Below are 21,535 nucleotides of genomic sequence, written 5' to 3'. Positions count from 1 at the left end.
TCTAGATGAGAGTGCAAAAAATGTATCTTTAGTGACATGTTGCAACCAAGGCTTTTGTATGCCTTGAGGAGGTTTTCCACCAACAACCTGTAGTTGTCTGCCTTGTTGTTTCCGAGAAAATTTATTGCCACTAACTGGAAGGCTTTCCATGACGTCTTTTCCTTGCCACACAGTGCATGGTCAAATGCATCATCTCGAAGAAGTTCATGAATCTGAAGAGCAACAAAGACACCTTCCTTTATCTTAGCTTCACTTAACCTTGGACATTTTCCACGGAGGTACTTGAAAGTTGCTTGTGTTTTGTCAATGGCCTTGACAAAGTTCTTCATCAGACCCAGCTTGATGTGTAAGGGTGGTAACAAAATCTTCCTTGATTCAACAAGTGGTGGATGCTGAACACTTTTCCTCCCAGGCTCCAATGACTGTCGGAGTGGCCAATCTTTCTTGATGTAGTGGGAATCTCTTGCACGACTATCCCATTCGCAGAGAAAACAGCAGTACTTTGTGTATCCAGTCTGCAGACCAAGCAAGAGAGCAACAATCTTCAAATCGCCACAAAGCTGCCACTGATGTTGGTCATAGTTTATGCACCTCAAAAGTTGTTTCATGTTGTCATAGGTTTCCTTCATATGGACTGCATGACCAACTGGAATTGATGGCAAAACATTGTTTTACTGCATAATGGCAGCTTGAAGACTCGTCTTCGATGAATCAATGAACAGTCTCCACGCATCTGGATCGTGAACGATGTTGAGGGCTGCCATCCCATCACACCATCGATGTTGTTGCAGGCTACAAGATCACCTTCCATGAAGAAGAATGGGACAAGATCCTTTTGACGGTCACGGAACATGGAAACCCTAACATCTCCTGCCAGGAGATTCCACTGCTGTAGTCTGGAGCCCAACAGTTCTGCCTTACTCTTGGGTAGTTCCAAATCCCTGACAAGGTCATTCAGTTCACCTTGTGTTATGAGGTGTGGTTCAGAGGAGGAGGATGGGAGAAAATGTGGGTCCTGTGACATTGATGGTTCAGGACCAGAAGTTTCATCCTCTTCCTCTTCCTCGTCTGACTCAAGTGAGAATGATTCTGGTGCATCAGGAACCGGCAGTCCTTCTCCGTGGGGTACTGGGCGTATAGCTGATGGAATGTTTGGATAATGCACAGTCCACTTTTTCTTCTTTGACACACCTTTCCCAACTGGACGCACCATGCAGAAGTAACAATTGCTGGTATGATCTGTTGGCTCTCTCCAAATCATTGGCACTGCAAAAGGCATAGATTTCCTTTTCCTGTTCAACCACTGGCGAAGATTTGTTGCACAAGTGTTGCAGCATATGTGTGGGGCCCACCTCTTGTCCTGATCTTCAATTTTGCAGCCAAAATAAAGGTGATGGGCTTTCTTAACCATAGTGGTTATACTGCGCTTTTGTGATGCAAAAGTCACTTCACCACAAACATAGCAGAAGTTATCTGCACTGTTCACACAAGTACAAGGCATCTTTGTTCACTTTGGCTAAACAGAAATGTGTCCCTTTGCAAAATCAAACACTGACAAATAAGAGAGCACGACACTGTATGATTTCTAGAGCTGATATAGGGCAATTTGTTCAGCAGAGTGATGTAAGCTTCGTTATGATTGCATCATCCATGACTTCTAGGAATAACATGATGCAATTCATATCATGTATGACGCAATACCAGCTTCAGATTGCATCATTCATTGTTTTGCCTAAAAAGCAAGTACTGTCCAAACCCAGTCATAGATTTATTCATAGATCCAGTCAAAGATGTATTTTAGTCATTTCTGGTTTAAATTGAGATCCCTTCCCTTTATAACTCACTTATCCTCCGCCATTCCCAAGTCAAGGGCCGTACATACTGACCCAATAGCATATCTTGAAAACTAGAGCCAATCAACAATTTTAAGCATCATTTTCGTTCTCAGTGACCCAGAATTAGTAAAGGTTGACTACATTTATTTCAGAAGCATTTTGGCTGTAGAGCAGTGTTATCTATCCCTTTCTTAATTATTCCCAACATTCTGTTTGGTTTTTTGACTGCCGCTGCACATCGAGTGGAGGTTTTTAAGAGAACTATCCACAATGACTCCAAGATCTCTTTCTTGAGTGGTAATAGCAAATTTAGACCCCCTCATTTTATATGTATAGTTGGGATTATGTTTTCCAATGTGCATTACTTTATAAATGCAAATATTAAATTTCATCTGCCATTTTGTTGCCCAGTCACCCAGTTTTGTGAGATCCTTTTGTAGCTCTTCACAGTGTGCCTGGGACTTAACTATCTTGAGTAGTTTTGTATCATCTGCAAATTTGGCCACCTCACTGTTTACCCCTTTTTCCAGATCATTTATGAATATGTTGAATAGGACTGGTCCCAGAACAGACCCCTGGGGGACACCACTATTTATCTCTCTCCATTCTGAAAACTGACCATTTATACCTACCCTTTGTTTCCTATCTTTTAACCAGTTACCGATCCATGAGAGGACCTTCCCTCTTATCCCATGACTGCTTATTTTGCTTAAGAGCCTTTGGTGAGGGACCTTGTCAAAGGCTTTCTGAAAATCTAAGTACACTATATCCACTGGATCTCTTTTGTCCACATGCTTGTTGACCCCCTCAAAGAATTCTTGAACTCTGATTTCCTTTACTTCATTAGGATAACTGACAACTGGGACTGGAGAAAATCCTGGAAGCAGAGTGAGGGCTCAGCTACACTTACGAGTTAGAGTGCATTAAAGCAGCCCCATGCGCTCTAACTCACGACGTGTCCACACTGGCAAGGCACGTAAAGCGCACTGACTAGCTTGCAGCTTCCTGAACAGGCCTGTGTTCCGAAAGATGCATGCGCCATGCACCTTTCCGGGCCAGCCTGCGTTAATGTCAATGAAGCGCCCACGGTGATCCACGAGCGCCTGGAGAACCGTAGAGAAATACCCCTTCCGATTAACGTACTCTGAGACTAGGTGGGCTGGTGCCAGAATTGTAATATGCGTCACATCTATCGTCCCTCCGCAGTTAACAGGGCCGGCTCCAGGCACCAGGCAACCAAGCTGGTGCTTGGGGCGGCACCTGGAGGGGGGCGGCGCGGCGCTCGGGCCGCCGGGGGGAGAGCCGAGCCCCAGCCGGGGCTCGCCGCCCTGCCCCCGGCGCTCTGGCCGCCGGCGGGGGGGGGGGGGGGGAGCCGAGCCCCCGCCGGGGCTCGCCGCCCCCCCCGGGCTCCGCCCCCCCTCGCGGGGGGGGGCGGCGGAGGCTTTTTTGCCTGGGGCGGCAAAAAAGCCAGAGCCGGCCCTGGCAGTTAAGGAAACCCATTTGTGCAAAGCCATCCACAATGTCGTGCACGTTACCCAGAGTCACGGTTCTTCTGAGCAGGATGTGATTAATGGCCCGGCAAACTTGCATCAACACGATTCTAACGGTCGATTTTCCCACTCCAAATTGGTTAGCGACCAATGGGTAGCTGTCTGGAGTTGCCAGCTTCCAGATTGCAATAGCCACCCACTTCTCCAACAGCAGGGCATCTCTCAATCTCGTGTCCTTGAGCCGCAGGGTGGAGGCGAGCTCATCACACAGTCCCATGAAAGTGGCTTTTCTCATCCAAAAGTTCTGCAGCCACTGCTTGTCATCCCAGACTTGCATGACGATGTGATCCTACCACTCAGTGCTTGTTTCTCAAGCCCAAAAGCAGCGTTCCACGGTGGTGAGCATGTCTGTGAATGCCACAAGCAATCTCGTGTCGTGTTACGCGAGTCGATATCATCGTCGGACTCCTCACTGTCACTTTGTATCTTAAGGAGTAACTCAACTGCCAAACGTGACGTGCTGGTGAGACTCGTCAGCATATTCCTCAGCAGTTCGGGCTCCATTCCTGCGGACCGAAAGGGAAGACAGAGCACGCAGTCCAAAAAACGTTGAAAGATAGCGCCAAATGTGGACGGAAGCACAGGGATTGCTGGGATGCGAAGTGATGCATCACGGGGCGTTTGGGACAGGACTAGAATGCCCTGCACCTCCCGCCCCCTTCCCACAAGAGACAGCGCCAGAATGGGAAGAGGTGCTCTATGGGATAGCTGCCCATAATGTACTGGTCCCAATGCTGCTGCAAGTGCCGTAAATGTGACCACACCAGTGCGCACGCAGCTGACAGTGTGGACACACTGCAGCGCTTTGCATACTGGGCTCTCTGAAGGCTGGTTTAACTCACAGCGCTCTACATCTTCAAGTATAGCCATGCCCTAAGAAACAAGTAAATAGGCTGCAGCATATAGGGCCATGGAGGGGACCAGAACCAGGCTTTGCCATGTCTGATCTGCGATCCCCTTGAGTTCACGAGTCCCCTCCCACCGCATGCTCCTCTTCCTTCGTAGGGGCATCAGGTTTACAGCAGATCCATTTTCTCGGTGTGCTGCAGCTGGAGCTGCTGACTGTGAGGTCTTCGTCCAGAAAAGCGCAGTCAGCTCCACCTTGTATTTGAAACCTGTAACCCAGAGGCAATTGGAGCTAGAGTCAGTGTGTGCCAGGCAGAGTCCAGGGGTGACACCTCAAGTGAGGGAAGGGAGCTGCTGCACTCACAGTCCCTCCAGATCCCCCTCCCTGCACCAGTACCAGGCCCCACTCCCGTCAGGAGGGGAAGTTAAAGCAGCCAGTGGGGCATTTGCAACGCCTCTGACCCAACACAGAGAAACAGACTCACCGATGGTCAAACTCAGTCCTGTTGGCCCATTTCCAGACCTGGCCCGTGTCCTTCCAGAGCCCGATCCAGTGGTCCAGTTTGCCCTTGTAGGGCAGCAGGGAACCCTTACAAATGCAATATAAGCAAACAGCTGTATTAGACCCTAGCTCTGTGCTGCTCCATCACCCCACAGAGCCCCAGGCAGCAGGGGATTTCTAGAGACTTCGGCCTTTGTTATTGGGTGAAGGAATCAGATATGTATTAACCCTTCACCCTCCCCAGTCTTCTTTTTTTGAGCTCTGGCATCAGCTGTAAGGTCACTGCCTGCCCAGCAGCCCCTTCTCAGAGCACAGCAAGGCCAGGAGGGAGAGGGGGCTGCAGGGGGAGGGCAGACAGATCCCTGCCACCAGGGCAGGGAAGTTGAGGGGAGGGGGCACAGAGCCGGCTTCACCTTCTGCTGAATTCCCCCCACCCCACCCATGAGGAAACCCTGGGGCTGGGCTGAGCTAGGGAGGCAGGTTCTCACTCCCTCCAATCCCCGGACAGCCCACTGGCCTGGATCTGACAGACACCAGGGCTCTGAGCAGATGCAGGGGCCAGGGAGGCTGGAGCCCTAAGTCCAGCCAGGATTCAACTGCCAGAACCGCCCTGACTCTGGCCGCCCAGCCTGGGAGGCACCCGGGCTCCTCTCTGCCCTACAGGGGCTGAGCCCAGCCTGACTCCAGCCCTGTCTGTGGTGCCAGCGATCGCTGGGCTTGGCACACTGCATCTATGCTTCTCACCAGAGCCTGTAGATTATCAATCCCGGCCAAGGAGGCAGCGTGCGACGAGCAGAAGCTCTGGCTGTAGGTCCAGTTCCCTTCGGCCTTAGAAAAATAGTAACATTTCCCTCGGTTCCTGAACCAGCCGTCCGGGCACCAGGAGGCAGCAGGGGGGCATGGAGGAGACTGCCTAGATTTTTCCACTAGAAAAAACAAAACACAAGGTGAGAGATCGTCCCTTCTCATCTCTGTGGAGAACGAGCAGGGACAGAACCAAGAACTGCCCGATGGGATCAGACTGATGTGAGAGATGGGCCAGTCTGAAAGTGGCCAACAACAGCTGCTTCAGAGGACATGGCCACCAATCCGACAAACAGCGTGGCTGGAGTTTGTTATAACACACACACACTGTGGTAGTGCCAGAGGCCAACCAGGCCACAGCCCCCATCGGGTAGGGGATGTACAAAGTGTGCAGTGAAGGGAAGGGGAAAGTTGAAAACAAGGGAAGAATATGCTCAGCAGGGGTGCCGGAAATGGGGAAAGTGTCACAATTTGCCAAGAACGATAATCTTGTTTATATGTTTGTATCACTTTCGTATTAGGAGTGTGGCATTCTATACCTTGGGGGAGCCCCCTGCAACCCGCATATCCCTCATTTATATATAATTGTGATCTTGCATATAAAACATGCGGAAAGGTTATGAACTGGTAAAAGTCGCTGTTCTATCTAGAGATGTATGTCAGTGCATATAAAGTTATAAGATTGTGTTTTATGGTTGTCAGTAAAATATGCTGTAAGTTGGGGAATCAGCCTGATATTAGCTCCCCCAGAGGCAACAGCAGGGAGAGTAACCAACAGGGAGCTACAATTCAATGACTCACCTGCATTAAGCCACACTAGGGGAATTGCTCAACCTTGCCTGGGGACTCAGCAATGCCCCCCAGACATGCCTGGAGTTGTGTTCTACAAGCACATGGACTAAGGGTATAAAACAGAACACAGGGGACCCATGCCTTCGCCTTTCTCCTTCCCCTACCTATGCTGCAAGCAACAAGAACACTGAGAAGATGCCGACAGAGGAGACTGGCTCAGGTTTAAGGAACAAACCTGTATATTAAGAACTGCAATATCCAGTGGGTGAGAAAAACTGCTTAATCTAGATATTTCTCAGTCTAATAGGGTTGAGGGTTTAGACTGCGTACTCATTTTATTTTGGTAACTAACTGACTTTTTGCCTATCTTTTGCAGTCAATAAACTTGTTTTACTGTTTATCTTTACCAGTGAGTTTGCCTGAAGTGTTTGGTAAACCTGTTCAGGTTTGCAAAGGCTGGTGTATATCCACTTTCCATTGATGAAGTGGTGAACCAATTAATAAATTTGTTCATCTTGAGCAGTGCAAGATGATATATTGCTGAGGCTCAGTGCTGGGAGTTGGGGGGGGATTTGGCTTTGTGATTCATCAGTGGCTCTGGGAGCATTCATGCAATCTAGCTGGGTGTGGGGCTCCACAATGCTGTTGTGCTGAGTGATCACGGCGCCTGGAGGGGTTTGTTGCTTGTCAGTAGCAAAGCATTGTGAGAGACAGCCCAGGCTGGAGAGTTTAGGGGTTTCAAGGCTATTCTCCACTCTGGCACTTTGAGTGCAGAAGGTGGGTGCCTGCATGAAAGACCCCCTAAGCTTGTATTCTACCAGCTTAGGTTAAAACTCCTCCAAGGCACAGAGTCTTCTGCCTTGGACAGATATGGCTGCCACCACCAAGTGATTTACACAAAATATTCAGGAAACAGTCACTTGGAATCCCCATCCCCCCCAAATATCCCCGTAAGCCCCTTCACCCCCTTTCCTAGGGAGGCTTGAGAATAAAATACCAACCAGTTGCCTTAGCAATGTGAGCACAGACCAACCCTTTGTCTAAGGACTTTGGAATCAAAGGATTCTTAAAAAAAAAAAGAAAAAAAAAAAAAGGTAAATTTTATTTTAAAAAGGAAGCATCTGAAAACCAGGATGTTAGGGATTAAACACCAAAATGACTTTCTTAGGGTCCAGCTTAAAGGTTACAAGCAAAACAAAAACACCTGGGGTTAACACAGAGGAATCTACAAACCAAAACAACCAAAAAGGTCCCTAACCAGGTCTGTCTTAACTTTTCCTGTGCTACTTACATATCTGGGTTCCAAATGAGGAGTTTCTAGGTATGTTGCTAGGTATGATTTTCCATACCTGGCTCAGAGCTTACAGCCTGTTGCTGCCTTCCCCTCTCTCTAGCCTGAGAGACAAGAAAAAAAAAACCCACCCACACCCAGCAGTTTTTCCAATTTGAAAGGGTACAGCCTCTCTTGTTGGTTCCCCTGGTCAGGTGCCAACTCAGGTTAAGCTTCTCTTAACCCTTTACAGGTAAGCCAATTAGGGTACAGCTGCTAAGGAGGACTGTATAGCTACTGACTGGCTGGGTGTCCATAAAAGGGAGCTACCCCCCCCCCCTATTTATCACAAGGGGGCACAGCGGTCCCACAGTCCCAGGCTGCACCCCAGCAATCCCGTCACAATTAGTTATAGATATGTAGGGTATGTCTGTATTTCCAAACTTGTGCTGTGTTTCTGGGTGACACTCCCAGACAGAATGGCATCAGCAATGAGCCTGTTCGATGAACCATCAAGGGTCATCAACTGTACAATGAACCCACTGAAGGAACTACTAGGGGATACACCTTATGAATCAGCAAGGCCTGTTGTATGCCTGTGGACAGAGAACTAAGCCTTTTCCATGGCATGTGCTGTGAAGCTTGAGTTTGGGACACAGGAAGTACAAGCCACAAGGCAAAAGGACTATAAAGAGCAGCTGCATCATTTCCATTTTGTCTTCAGTCCTGATTCTCTCTTACCTCTGGAGTAACTTTTCTACAAATGAAGCTTTGAACAAAGGACTGAATGACCTGTCCAAGCTGTGGGTGTGTTCCAGAAGGACTTTCAAGCCAGCAAACTCACCAATACCACTAAGAATCTAATATATGGACTTTGAAGTCTCTGTATGTATCTGAGTGCTTTATCATTTAAAAGTTTATTATCAAGAAAGAACAAGAAGAGAGTTGCTGGTTTTAGACACTAAAGGATTGGCTGGCAATATAGTATTTTGGGCGAGATCCAACCCAATACTGACCTGGCAATGTGGCTGGCCCTTTGGGGTCAGAAGAACATTTTGTATATGTGAGCAGAGTTTAAAATAACTTCTCACTGTACCTGACCTAGGTGCTGATTGGGAGCCAGAGACTGGAATGCAATAAAGGGGGCTGGGTGATTTCTTCTTTTGCTTCTTGAGAACCAGTGTGGGGGATCAGAAGCACAGTTTGTGACTGGTTGGGAGGTTTAACTTCAGTCTTGGGAGGATCTGCTCTCCCTTTTGCAGCCTGCCCTGACCTTGGCATTTCCAGAGAGGGCTGCCCCAGGCACTCCGGGTCACACCCCCACTGAAAACCCTACAGCCCCACACATTGCTGTACATTATAGTGAGGCTCACACTGAACGGAAATATCCTGTAATTGCACATCCTGTGCACACCAACTGGCCAAGTTTAACCTCCCTGGGGAGCCTTCCCTTTGAAGATTCCTGACCCATGGGGTTAAATTTTCAGCCATACTACTGGAGGGATGGGGGTTCCCCACACAGCACCCCCCCACTAAGTAAAGCTCATCCCAGTGACGCTGTAGCCCAGGGATCTCAAACTCAAATGACTAAGAGGGCCACATGAGGACTAATGCATTGGCCGAAGGGCCGCATCACTGACACCCCCCCTCGCTGCCCCTTCCATGAGGCCCTGCCCCTGCCCCGCCTCTTCCCACCCCTGCCACGCCTCTTCTCCACCTCCTCCCCTGAGCCCACAGCTCCCTGCTCCTCCCCCCTCCCTCCTGGAAAGCGCTAAGGACCGCCAAACAGCTGTTTGGCAGCGGGAAGCGCCTGGAGGTAGGTAGAGGAGCGGGGACGCGGCGCGCTGGAGGGGAGGGGAGCTTGGCAGCCACTGGAAATAACTCAGGGGGCGAGGAGCTTGGCAGGCTGCAGCAAATAACTCCGCGGGCCACATGTGGCCCACGTGTTTGAGACCTCTGCTGTAGCCCCTGCCAGCCCTGTTGTGGGGACAACCAGGGGGAGGGGGAGGCAGGAAGATGAGGCCAGGCCAGTAACCTCAGATCACCGAGCTGCAGACAAGTTACGCTGCTCAGTTAAGATTAGACAGGGTATCCGTGTCAGTCCATCAATCCAAATGGGTGTGAAGAGAGAATCCCAGAGTGTAAAAGGGAGCAACAGATGGGGCTGGAATCTGGAAAAGAGCGACTGTCTTGTGTTCTCTGCCCTGGATGACTGGGATGCAGAAGATCTGGATGCAATTCCAAGCTGTGCCAGACTCCCTGCCTGGCCCCAGGCGAGTCACTTAGCCCAAGATCCACAAAGGGACATTGGCGTTTGATGTTCAGCATTGCAATGCCAAGCATTTATTAGCCTAGGAAATCACTGGAACAACAGTGGGATCCACAAGGCCTGAACTGGGTGCCAGGGAACATTGAGGGACATCCCCCCCGCATCTGACTGTCCCATTGCTCAGTGGCCAGGCATTCCCCTGAGAGGTGGGAGACCCCTGTTTAGATCCTGTCTCACCAAAGACAGAGGGGGACTGGAACTGGGGTCTCACATCCCAGGTGGGTACCCTAACCACTGGGGCAGGGTTAAGGTGAGGGGGTCCTTGCCCCCCCACCTGTTTTACAGAGGTAGACAGCCTAAACACACCTGCCCAATCCCACCCCACAGGTAGGAGAGGCCTTTGGGTGCCAAGTGGCAAACAGCAGCACACGCCCAGAGGCAGACACTGAAGCACTGAGGGAATTTCTATAGCAAAAGCGTCATCTTCAGGTGAGCTCAAGTGTCTACAAGGTTCAGTGGCAGCCGGGCAGGGGGTTGGCGAATCGCAGGTGTGCCTGAAATGGGGACTTTGGCTCTTTAATGCCCTTTGTGGAACTAGGACTTGGTGCCTTGGCTGCCCCACCACAAAATGAGGACAAGGACACATCCCTGCCTCACAAGGCTGTGAGGAGAAATCCATCAATGTTATGATGCTCTCAGTGATAGACATCATAAAAGAACCTAGAGAGAATCCTGTCTGACCTGATTGCTAAAGCCAGAGAGGCCAGGAGGAGAACACACAGAGCTGTGAGCCACTAAGGAGGGGTAAAAAACCCAACACACCCAGAGACTGAACCACCAGGGGTTGGGAACTTACCTCCCAAAGCTGCTGCTAAAGCAATGATGATCAAAACCAAGATTGTGATTATGACCACGACCACAACTTGACCTTTACTTGTACATTTCCTGGAGTTAGCTGCATGACCTGGAAGATAAAAACCCGTTAATGCTCCTGGGGCTACGGAGACCAGAATTGTTTGCCATCAGGTTCTGATGTGACACACACCAGGTTTTTATTTTGATTTCTAAAATGGTTCTGTCCCTGCTCTGGACACAAATATTAACTTGAACTCCCATCCAAACTGCGAAGGAGAACATCACTCCCCAAATCACCACTATGTGGTTAATTAGCCCAATTAATCCCCAGAAAGGACCCTGCAGGGTTTGGAGGAGGATGGAGGATGATCAAGGATCTGAAAGATCCATGACAAGAGACTGACAAGCCTGGGATTGTTCACTAGGGAGAGGAGGTGAATGATGGGGGGACAGGATAAACAGTCTATACCAGGGGTGAGAAGCTTTTTTCTATCAGGGCCCACTGACCCACAGAAAGGGAAAAAAAAAAAAAAAAAATCAGTCACAGACCACTAGGCTCTGGGGTAGGGCCTGAAATGAGGGGTGCAGGAGGGGGCTCTGGACTGGGGCCTAGAGGTTTGGAGTGCGGGAGCGGGCTTAGGGCAGGGAGTTGGGGTGCAGGTGCAGGCTCTGGAAGGGGGTTTGGATGCAGGAGGGGGTGCCAACCGGGGGCAGGGGGTTCAGGCTCTGGGAGGGAGTTAGGGTGCGGGAGGTGGTTCTGACCTTGGACAGGGTTTTGGGTGTGAGCTCAGAGAGGATCGCGGTGCAGAAGGGGATAAGGGCTGGGGCCAGGGGTTGGGGTGCAGGAGGGAATAAGGGATGTGGGCTCTGGCCAGTTGCCGCTTACCTCAGGCAGCTCCCAGTCAGCGGCACAGCTGGGCTAAAGCAGGCTCCCCCACTGCCCTGGCCCCATGCCGCTCCCGGAAGCTGCCAGGATGTGGCCAGGCAGCTCTGCACGATGTCCGTGCCAGCAGACACAGGCACAGGCGGACTTGGAGGTTCCATGATCATCCGTCCCTGCGCCTAGGGGCCACGGGAACAGCCAAGCCGACCAGCCTGGCACCCTAGCATCCCCCCCGCAGTGGGGTGAGCCGGCGGTTGCAGTTCCAGCCCTGCATGGGGAGTGCCGAGGCTCAGGGCTTCTGGCCCACAGCGCGGAGACTTGCCGCTGTCTGGATGAAATTAAGCAGGGGGCCGGATTTGGCCTATCCCTGCTCTATACAATTAGAGATTGGACAGAAGGCAACTGGAGCTTTTGTTGGCAAAGTTGTGGGCAGTCCTTCTGTGCCCTTTTGTGGACTGGTGTAGCACTGTGGGTGCACCCCTCCTTAATTTCTCTTAAGTTAACAGCCCAGGGCAAAGAGAAGCTAAGACTGATTAACAAAACAGCACATCTCTTTTTAATAAAGCTTCAGAACAGGAGCTATGTCAACAAACAGTTCATACAGTCCTCACCTCAGGACCCTGGATCAGAGCTTCCAAACTTAACGTTCATAAAACCAAGTCTCAGGCTGATTAGGTTGGTCTCCTAGAACCTGAGAGAAACCATCACCTGCTGCAGCCTGCCTGGCTTCTACTCCCCTCTCTCCTTCAGCTCCCTCTTCAAATAGCCCATGCCTAGGGTGGGGCAAGGTCTCCTTGATTACATTCCAGGCTGACCCAGCTGTAGCCTCCAGCCTGTCCCTTAAAGGGGTAGTTCACTCCCCCCACAGTGTTCTCCTTGTTTCATAACACAGGAACAAGATGTTCAATGAGACTAAAAAGGTGGGAAAGGAACTTTTTCTAGCCAGTGTATAATCAGACTGTGGAACTCACTACCACAGGAAATTGAGACCAAGAACTTAGGAAAGTCAAAAAAGGGATTGGACATTTATATGGTTAACACAAATATCCAGAGTTGTCATAATTAACAGCCAAAGGTTGGCAGGAACTTTGGAAGAGCCCCTGCATCCCAGGGAGAGTGAATCCAGGGAGTTCAATCTTAGCAAATCCTCTTCCCTAGCACCCAGATTCACATAGGAGAGCACGATATGTGCATTGGCAAAACACAAATGAATGCACTGTGGCCACAGGCAGCAACACCTGCTCCTTGCCCTGCACAGAGGCAGGGCTCTGCATGTGTTAGGAGTGTGACACCTCAGCCTGCCTGCTGCTCACACACAGGAGGGAGGATCTGACCCTTTCAAACAAACCGAAGGAAAGAGCAGTGCCAGGAGTGACCAAGGGAGACGTGAGCCAAACGTTTTCATGGAGATAAAACATGCGTATGCGTTTCTAGGACTGCACAACGGCCACACGAGAGCAGCTACAGGTACAAACTGAGTCCATTGGAGCAATAGGGTCCCTGCTGCACCAGGGGGGCAGTTACACTGACCACTAAAAGATGCATCTAAGGGCACGTCTTCGCTACCCGCCGGATCGGCGGGTAGCAATCGATCTATTGGGGATCGACTTATCGCGTCTAGTGAAGACGCGATAAAATCGATCCCTGATCGCTCTGCCGTCGACTCCGGAAATCCACCGCGGCAAGAGGCGGAAGCGGAGTCGACAGCGGCGCAGCAGCGGTCGACTCGCTGCCGTCCTCACAGCCAGGTAAGTCGACCTAAAATACGCAACTTCAGCTACGCTATTCACGTAGCTGAAGTTGCGTATCTTAGGTCGACCCCCCCCGTAGCGTAGACTTAGCCTTAGTATCTCTGTTCAACCTGTCCCTAGGCATGGACGCTCCAATTACCTGATTCCCCTCCACTCTCTGTGTTGCTGTTGCTCTTACAGAGCTGCTTCAACATCTGTTGCGCCTCAGTCGAATCAACGCCCTCACTCATCTCTCTGCAAGGTAGCTGCGGGCGCTGGATTCTGATCAGTCTGGCTCCCCCTCACTGGCTGCAAGAAATGGCTTTATACACCCATGGCAGAGTCAGTTCCAATCAGCTCAGAGTTCTTGGCTTTGGCCTGGAATCTGAAATGTAACAATCAGGACAGCATAAAGCTCAGTGGGGTTTGTTTGTGATGTTTCCATCCTCCCATTCATTAAAACAAAACCCCTGAGCTAAGAACAGCTTAGTAAAGAACACCCTCCATCCTGTGTCATCAGGCCCCTCATTGAAGATCCCCCATTTCCTCTCACTCCTCAACTCAGAGTTCAGCAGGGGAGGAATACTGTCTGGTGTGAAGGCAGGGATGCGCACACATCTTTTATGTCTGGGGTGTGAATGCACACAATATAGAACTGTGTGTAGTGCAATTACACTACACATAGACAGTTAAACTTGAAATTATGATAACCTGTTAAGGACTAAACTGACAATCTATTAAATTCATTTAAATTATATAAAAGAATAATATTCAAGCAGAACATGTTTGCTGCTGAAGTTTTAAAGAAAGTCAGGCCACTGAAGTGGTGCCAGCCACTGGTTAAGCACCTGGAGACAGAGGTTGTTAAAGCAGCTTTTGACAGCAGTAGCCTCTTGCACAGGTGCAGAGAGAGTATTTTCTTCATTTCGGTTTATGCAAAGTTAAGGAACCAACTGGAAGCTGAAAAAGCAGGAAAGCTTGTTTTTGCTTCCAATCTATCAATGAAAACTAGGTGTGAGATGGTGAGATCTATTAGTTCTAAAGTCTTAAAGAACATGGGGTGGCATCCATAAAGGGACTCAGGCATTGCAACATTGAACATCACAGCATCTAGCTTTTAGGTAGCTAGAAATCCCAGGAAACAACACTGATCTACAGCAGTGGTTCTCAACCAGATGTCCAGGGCCCACTGGGGGACCGTAAGCAGGTTAAGGGATCTGTCAAGCAAGGTTGGCACTAGGCTTGCTGTGGCCCAGGGCAAAAAGCCAAAGCCCCACTGCATGGAGCTGAAGCCCAGGGCCCTGAGCCCCACCACCTGGGGCTGAAGCAGAAGCCTGAGCAACTTAGCTTTGTGGTGCCCCCTATGGCATGGAGCCCCAGGCAATTGCCTTGCTTGCTAGCCCCCCTCTCCCAGAAAGAAAAAGGTTGAGAACCCCTGGTCTACAGAGCTGGCTCCTATATAATGAACGGGGAGAACAAGGCCTCTAAGAATGGGCTCCTTAAAATCCAGCATGTTAGATGGGGAGCCACCTAAGCTGGTCACTGGGAGATGCTGACTAGAGCAGTGTCTTCCAAGCCCTCTCCATCTCTCAGAAATAGGCCCTAAGTCGAGACTGTAGGGAGGCACTTACTGGCTACTGGACACAAAAGTCAGAGAAAGAAGAGATGCTACCTTATAACTTTCAGCCAAGTGGTTGGAGCACTGATCTGGGATATCCAAATGCCTCAAAATGAGACAGCAGTACATATCCTCACAGGCTAAAACATAGGTGACTACAGAACTTTTACTCTCAAGAAGTTAGGTGTCAAGTATTGCCAATTTAGTGACTTTTTAGTTTCCCTAGTGAGAAAATAAGTGTTGAAGTGATCAGTGACAAATCTAGTGACTTTCACTGCCAATGACAGAGTGACATTCAGAGAAAGAAGCCACCAATATGTATAGTCACAGAATCATTCACAAACAGCTCATTTGTGTTAATTCCATGCTTTTCTTACTACTTTCTTTCGCACACCAAGTCAATGCATTACATCTCAACTGAACAAGTCTTGGGAAGGAATCACATTCCAAGGCTTGGGCTGAGATCACTATAATCTGCAGGCGAGGAAAATAAGGCCTGGTCTACACTAGCCTATTTCGGAATTAGCCGAGTTATTTAAAAAGAAAGAAAAAAAAAAAAAGATTCCGTCCACATGACCAAAGGGTTTTTTTCTATTTAAAGAGCTCTTTAATTCGATTTCTGTACCCCTCCTTGGCAAGAGGAGTAGCGCTTAAATCGAGATTGCAATCCCGGGTTAAAGGTATTGTGGACGCAATTAGACGTTATTGGCCTCCGGGAGCTATCCCAGAATGCTCCCTTGTGACCGCTCTGGACAACACTCTCAACTCCAATGCACTAGCCGGGTGGGCAGGAAAAGCCTCGGGAACTTTTGAATTTCATTTCCTGTTTGGTCACCAGCAGCACAGGTGACCATCAGCACAATCCACCATCACAGGCGACCATGCAGAGTCCACCATCACAAGAGATCACGCAGTCCCGGATTCGCAGACGAGCTCCAGCATGGTCCGAACAGGAGGTACTGGATCTCATCGCATGCTGGGGAGATGAGTCTGTTATGGCAGAACTATGTTCCAAAAAAAGGAACGCAAATACCTACGCTAAAGTCTCCAGGGCCATGATGGAAAGAGGCTACTCCAGGGACACAGAGCAGTGTCGTACAAAAATCAAGGAGCTCAGGCAAGGGTACCAAAAAGCCAAGGAGGCAAACGGGCGCTCTGGGTCACAGCCCCATACATTCCGCTTCTACCATGAGCTGCATGCAATTATGGGGGATGATGCCACCACTACCCCACCACTGTCCGTGGACACCTGCAAGAGGGGAGTTGCACGCAGCCACGTGGTGGGTGCGGGGGTGGTGGTTGTTGTGTGCAGTGATCATCCCAGAGAGCCCGCAGGCCCTCCTTTTATATGGCAAACCCACCAGGCATTGCTTGCTGTGGGAAAGGAGGCCCAGCAGTTTGAAAGCATTGAAATGAATGTAGAAGAAGCAGAACCCCACGTGCCCCTAGGGGCTGCCTGCAAGCTCAATTCTCTTGCCCAGCCATGTGTGATGGCTTACTCATACCAAAGTGCCCCCTTTGTTCTCTGCAATGTATTTTTTAAAATATTACCCTCCCTTTTACTCCTCCCGCAGGTGCAAATGTTTCAACGCGGCCCCTATCTACTCCGTCCCAGAGGCTGGTCTAGATTAGAAGGCGGAAAAAACGAACTCGGGACGACATGTTCGCCGAGCTCATGCAGTCCCCCCGCACTGATAGGGCCCAGCTGAATGCATGGAGGCAAACAATTGCGGAGTCCCGTAAAGCATTACAGGAACACGAAGAGAGGATGGAGGCGCGTGATGAGAGCAGGCAGGACACTATGGTCAAGCTCACGGGGGAGCAAACTGACATGCTCCGCTGTATGGTGGATCTAATGCAGGAAAGGCAGCAAGACCACAGACTGCCGCTACAGCCCCTGTATAATCAAACTCCCTCCTCCCCAAGTTCAATAGCCTCCTCACCCTGATGCCCAAGAACACGAGGCGGGAGGCTACGGAGACCCACACACTCAACCCCAGAGGATCGCCCAAGCACCAGAAAGCTGGCATATGCGAACTTTTGATTTGGTGTCTGGACTTGTCCTTCCCTCCTCCTCCACCCCCCAACCCAACCCCCCCACACCCCCAGTCTACCTTTTAATTTCTCTCAATGTGTTGTGCATCAAACAATAAAGAACAGCTTTTAAACAATTTTGACTTTATTTCCTTTCATATATATATATAGGGGGTGGGTAACTTCAAGAGAAACAAACCCAGCTGTCAAACCATACCTGTGCTTGTCTAATCGCCCTGTTGCCTCGCTGTGCGAAACTGGCCACCAGGTGAGTTGCCTCAACCTCCCACCCCACCATAAAAGTCTCCCCCTTACTCTCACAGATATTGCGGAGCACACAACAAGCAGCAATTACAATTGGAATATTGGTTGTGCTGAGATCTAACCGAGTCAGTAAACTGCACCAGCACCCTTTCAAATGTCCAAAAGCACACTCTACCACCATTCTGCACTTGCTCAGCCTATAGTTGAACTGCTCCTTACTGCTGTCCAGGGTGCCTGTGTACGGCTTCATGAACCATGGCATTAAGGGGTAGGCTGGGTCCCCGAGGATAACTATAGGCATTTCAACATCTCCAACAGTAATTTTCTGGTCTGGGAAGTAAGTCCCTTCCTGTAGCTGTTCAAACAGACCAGAGTTCCTGAAGATGTGAACGTCATGCACCTTTCCCGCCCATCCCACGTTGATGTCAGTGAAACGTTCCTTGTGACCCACCAGTGCTTGCAGCACCATGGAAAAGTACCCCTGGCGGTTTATGTACTGGCCGCCACGGTGTGCCGGGGCCAAGATAGGGATATGCGTTCCGTCTATTGCCCCACCACAGTTAGGGAACCCCAGCGCATTAAAGCCCTCCACAGTGGTCTGCACATGTCCCAGAGTCATTACCCTTGATAGCAGCTGGTCAATGATTGCGTTGGCTACTTGCAGCACAGCAGATTTGCCCACTCCAAACTGATTCCCGACTGACCGGTAGCTGTCGGGCATTGCAAGCTTCCACAGTGCTATGGCCACTCGCTTCTCAACTGTGAGGGCTGCTCTCATTTTGGTGTATTTGCACTTCAGGGCAGGGGACAGCAACTCACAAAGTTCCATGGAAGTGGCCCTACACATACGAAAGTTTCACAGCCACTGGGAATCATCCCAGACCTGCAACACGATGCGGTCCCACCAGTCTATGCTTGTTTCCCGGGCCCCAGAATCGGCATTCCACGGCATGAACCTGGCCCAATGCTACCATGATCTCCCAATCGTCACATGCCGTGCTTCTAGGAACGTCTGTGTCCATGTCCTCATCAGTATAGTAATCGCGCTGTCGTCGCTTCCTCGCCCGGTTTTGCAGGTACTGAACAAACTGCTGGATAATGTGCGAGGTATTTACAATGATCAAAACTGAGCAGAGATCTGAGCGGGCTCCATGTTTGCCACGCAATGGCGCCTGCACGGGTAATCCTTGAAAAAGGGCGCGAAATGAGCTGTTCGGTTCAAGACGGCCGATAAAAGGTGGTAAATGGTTGTCCTCTGTAGCTTCCACGGGAGCCCAGGACAGCTTCTGCTGCTTTCTCCAGATTGTCTGTGCGGCTCTGTTCACGATGGCCGAGAAACAGCGGGGAATTGTTGCCTTCCGTAGCTTACACGGGAGCCCAGGACTGACAACATGGAAACAGTGGCAGAAGCTGTGCGGCTCTGTTCACAATGGCCGAGAAATGGCAGGGAATTGTTGCCTTCTGTAGCTTACACGGGAGCCCAGGACCGACAACATGGAAAAAGCGGCAAGAGCAGAGTTTGCGGCGGAAGCGTGAGCAGAGTTTGCGGCGGAAGCTGTGTGGCTCTGTTTATGATGGCCAAGAAACGGCAGGAATTGATTAGATGAAAGAGGAGATAGAAAGAGGAGAGGACATTCGAAATGGATTCATAGTACCAGGAGACAGACTGTGCACCCGTAGCTTTCACGGAGGGAGGAGCGAGTGATGACACACCCAGAAAAACCTGCGAGAATGTTTTTGCCCCATCATGCACTGGAGCTTAACCCACAATTCCAATGGGCGGCAGAGACTGCGGGAACTGTGGGATAGCTACCACAGTGCACCACTCCGACATTCGATGCTAGCCTCAGTACTGTGGACGCACTCTGCCAAATTCACGCGCTTTAGTGGGGACACACAACATCGAATGTATGAACTCAATTCTGGAAATTCAAATAAAATAACTTTGAATTAATTTCCTACTGTAGACGTACCCTAAGTTTGTGGAGGCCTTACTACAAGATCAAAGGTGGAGATAGCTTGACTTCAGCTCCCCTTTACACCTTCCCCTAGCTTGATACCTAACATTTTGAGAGTAAAAGTTCTGTAGTCACCTTTGTTTTAGCATGTAAGGATATGCACTGCTGCCTCATTTTGAGGCATTTGGATATCCCAGGTCAGTGCTTTGGGGTTAGCTACCCAGCTGTTTTCAGAAATCAAACCCTGGGCAGCAGATTTTTGTTTTAAAAATTTACTTTCTTGGCATCCTGCAGCGCCAAGCTCAGGTCAGGCGAATGCTCTCTCCTCCTGGCTGTGGGCCCTCCCTTTCACTAACCTGTCAACTCAAATCCAGGCTGACAAGAAAGGGAGGCTTGGCTGAAATTAACCAACCCCAGCCAACCTATACAGAGCGCCCTTCCCAATGAGTGGAGGGCCACTGGTTCACATACAAACCCTAAGCCCTCTGCTGAAAAGGCTTGGAGAGGGGGAGGGCATTTAATCAGGGCCAGGGGAGGTTCTGCCGTCACAGCCAGGCCCCCTTAAATAGGTAGAAATCGGGACCCTCAGTTAGACAAACAGCAAAGTTTATACAATTGAGGTTTGTAAATCCTCCTCTGCCACGTCCCCTCTGGATCAAAATGTTGTAATTAAAAGCATAACAAAACGACTACAGTTGCAATAACATGGCACTGCTTTAAAAATTAAACACACATGATTAAAAGGGGGAATATTCATTAGCCCCAAAGCAAAGGGTCCTTCTGACATTTGGCAGGTCATAGCTCCAGCACCTTTGGGCAGTGCTTAATTTGTGTCAGGACTGAGGGCAGCTGAGCCCTCGCACCTCTTTCATCACAAATTAAGCACTGGGCTTACCTAAACCTGCAAAATATCCTCATCCCACTGCAGCCCAGGTCAGCTGAGGTTGGTTAGTTTGGAAATTTTATTTAGTGACATTTTTTACTCCTTTTGAGTGCTTAAAGAGCTACATCTAGGGCAGGGGTAGCCAACCTGAGCCTGAGAAGGACCAGAATTTACCAGACTCTAGCTTCAGAAGTTATCACAGTCAAGTTCCAGTGACCACGGCTGCCATATTATTTACCTGGGAAAGAACAGGGGAGCCCCCTCCACCCTCTCTGGCCAGGCCCCCCACATACCTCTTGTAATCAGACAAATCAGCAGCAGCTGAGGATGCCACCCCCCATACCATTCTGGATGCCCACTGACCCCCATGCCAACTGTCCCTCTCCCCATCATACAAACACATGTTCCACACCTGCTGCCCCCCCATCATACATACCCACACACCCTACCCCCCACCAGCTGCCCCTCCCATCTGTTAAACACACATATGCGCACACAGCGCTGGCAGCCCCTCCCACCTACGCGCGCGCACCCTTCGCGCCAGCTGCCCCTCCCCCCATCAAACACACGCGCGGCGCTGGCCATCTCCCCCCGCGCGCGCACCCTCCACCTCTCCCCCCCTACGCGCCAGCTGCCCCTCCCCCATCAAACACACGCGCGGCGCTGGCCATCTCCCCCCGCGCGCGCACCCTCCACCTCTCCCCCCTACGCGCCAGCTGCCCCTCCCCCCTATCAAACACACACATTGCACGCACCCGGCGCCGGCTGCCCCTCCCCCCCACAGGGCCGCCCCCCCAGTTCCCGCGGCGGGCCGGGAGAAAGCGGAGCCAGACGCTCGGCGGGGGACAAGTCACCGTTCCTGCAGCTGCTCCCCTCTAAGGAGGCTCGGCCCTTACCTGAGACGCCGCGACCTAACGGCAGGACTCGGGGAGGCGAGGAGTCGGCGCTTCCGCCAGCCGCTGAGGAGCGCGAGAAGCGGACGCCGTTCAGTCTGGAAGAAAAAAAACAAACAAAACCAGCCTCCTGGCCGGCTTCCTTCCGGAATCCGATCTCGTGGCCACACCGTTATCTGACGGACCCAGTCGCTATGATCTGAGGGTTAGATCCAACCCGCCCTCCCCAGAAAGGCATATGGGCTGGCCCTTCCAAGTCAATTAACTAACAAAGACACCGGCCGCTGCAGAAGTCACAGATGTGATACTCACAGCCTTACCTTTCAGTAGCGGTGTCTATCCTCACTGTATACTAGCCCTGTTCTCAGCGGGCTGGCTCAACACATTGCCCAACCCTAAGGCACACCAGAGATACTATTCACAAAACCACTGGGCCCAGTTTCCTTGTCACTTTATGAAGGCATTCTCTGTCCTCTCATTCTGCACTATCCTTTGTGAGATGCAGTAGAGATACTGCACACAGGAGCCACTGTTTTATATAGCATAATA

The 21,535-nt window shown here is 50.5% G+C and overlaps 1 protein-coding gene across 1 annotated transcript; it reads right to left on the bottom strand.

The window, feature by feature from the left end:
- Window positions 1-3,779: 3,779 nt before the first annotated feature.
- LOC135887317 (C-type lectin domain family 2 member D-like) lies at window positions 3,780-21,085 on the bottom strand. The gene is made up of 6 exons (XM_065415079.1): window positions 20,990-21,085; window positions 13,497-13,721; window positions 10,725-10,832; window positions 5,478-5,659; window positions 4,717-4,820; window positions 3,780-4,500 (listed from the first exon to the last, which is right to left on the bottom strand). The coding sequence occupies exons 2-6, from the start codon at window positions 13,585-13,587 to the stop codon at window positions 4,350-4,352; spliced, it is 636 nt and encodes a 211-aa protein (XP_065271151.1). The 5' UTR covers window positions 13,588-13,721; window positions 20,990-21,085; the 3' UTR covers window positions 3,780-4,349.
- Between the last annotated feature and the right edge of the window lie 450 nt (window positions 21,086-21,535).

The sequence above is a fragment of the Emys orbicularis genome, chromosome 13 (genome assembly GCF_028017835.1).
Source record: "Emys orbicularis isolate rEmyOrb1 chromosome 13, rEmyOrb1.hap1, whole genome shotgun sequence".
Classification (NCBI taxonomy): Eukaryota; Metazoa; Chordata; order Testudines; family Emydidae; genus Emys; species Emys orbicularis.
The sequence above is the reverse complement of the archived record's forward strand: the minus strand, read 5'-3'. Positions and strand labels throughout refer to the sequence as shown.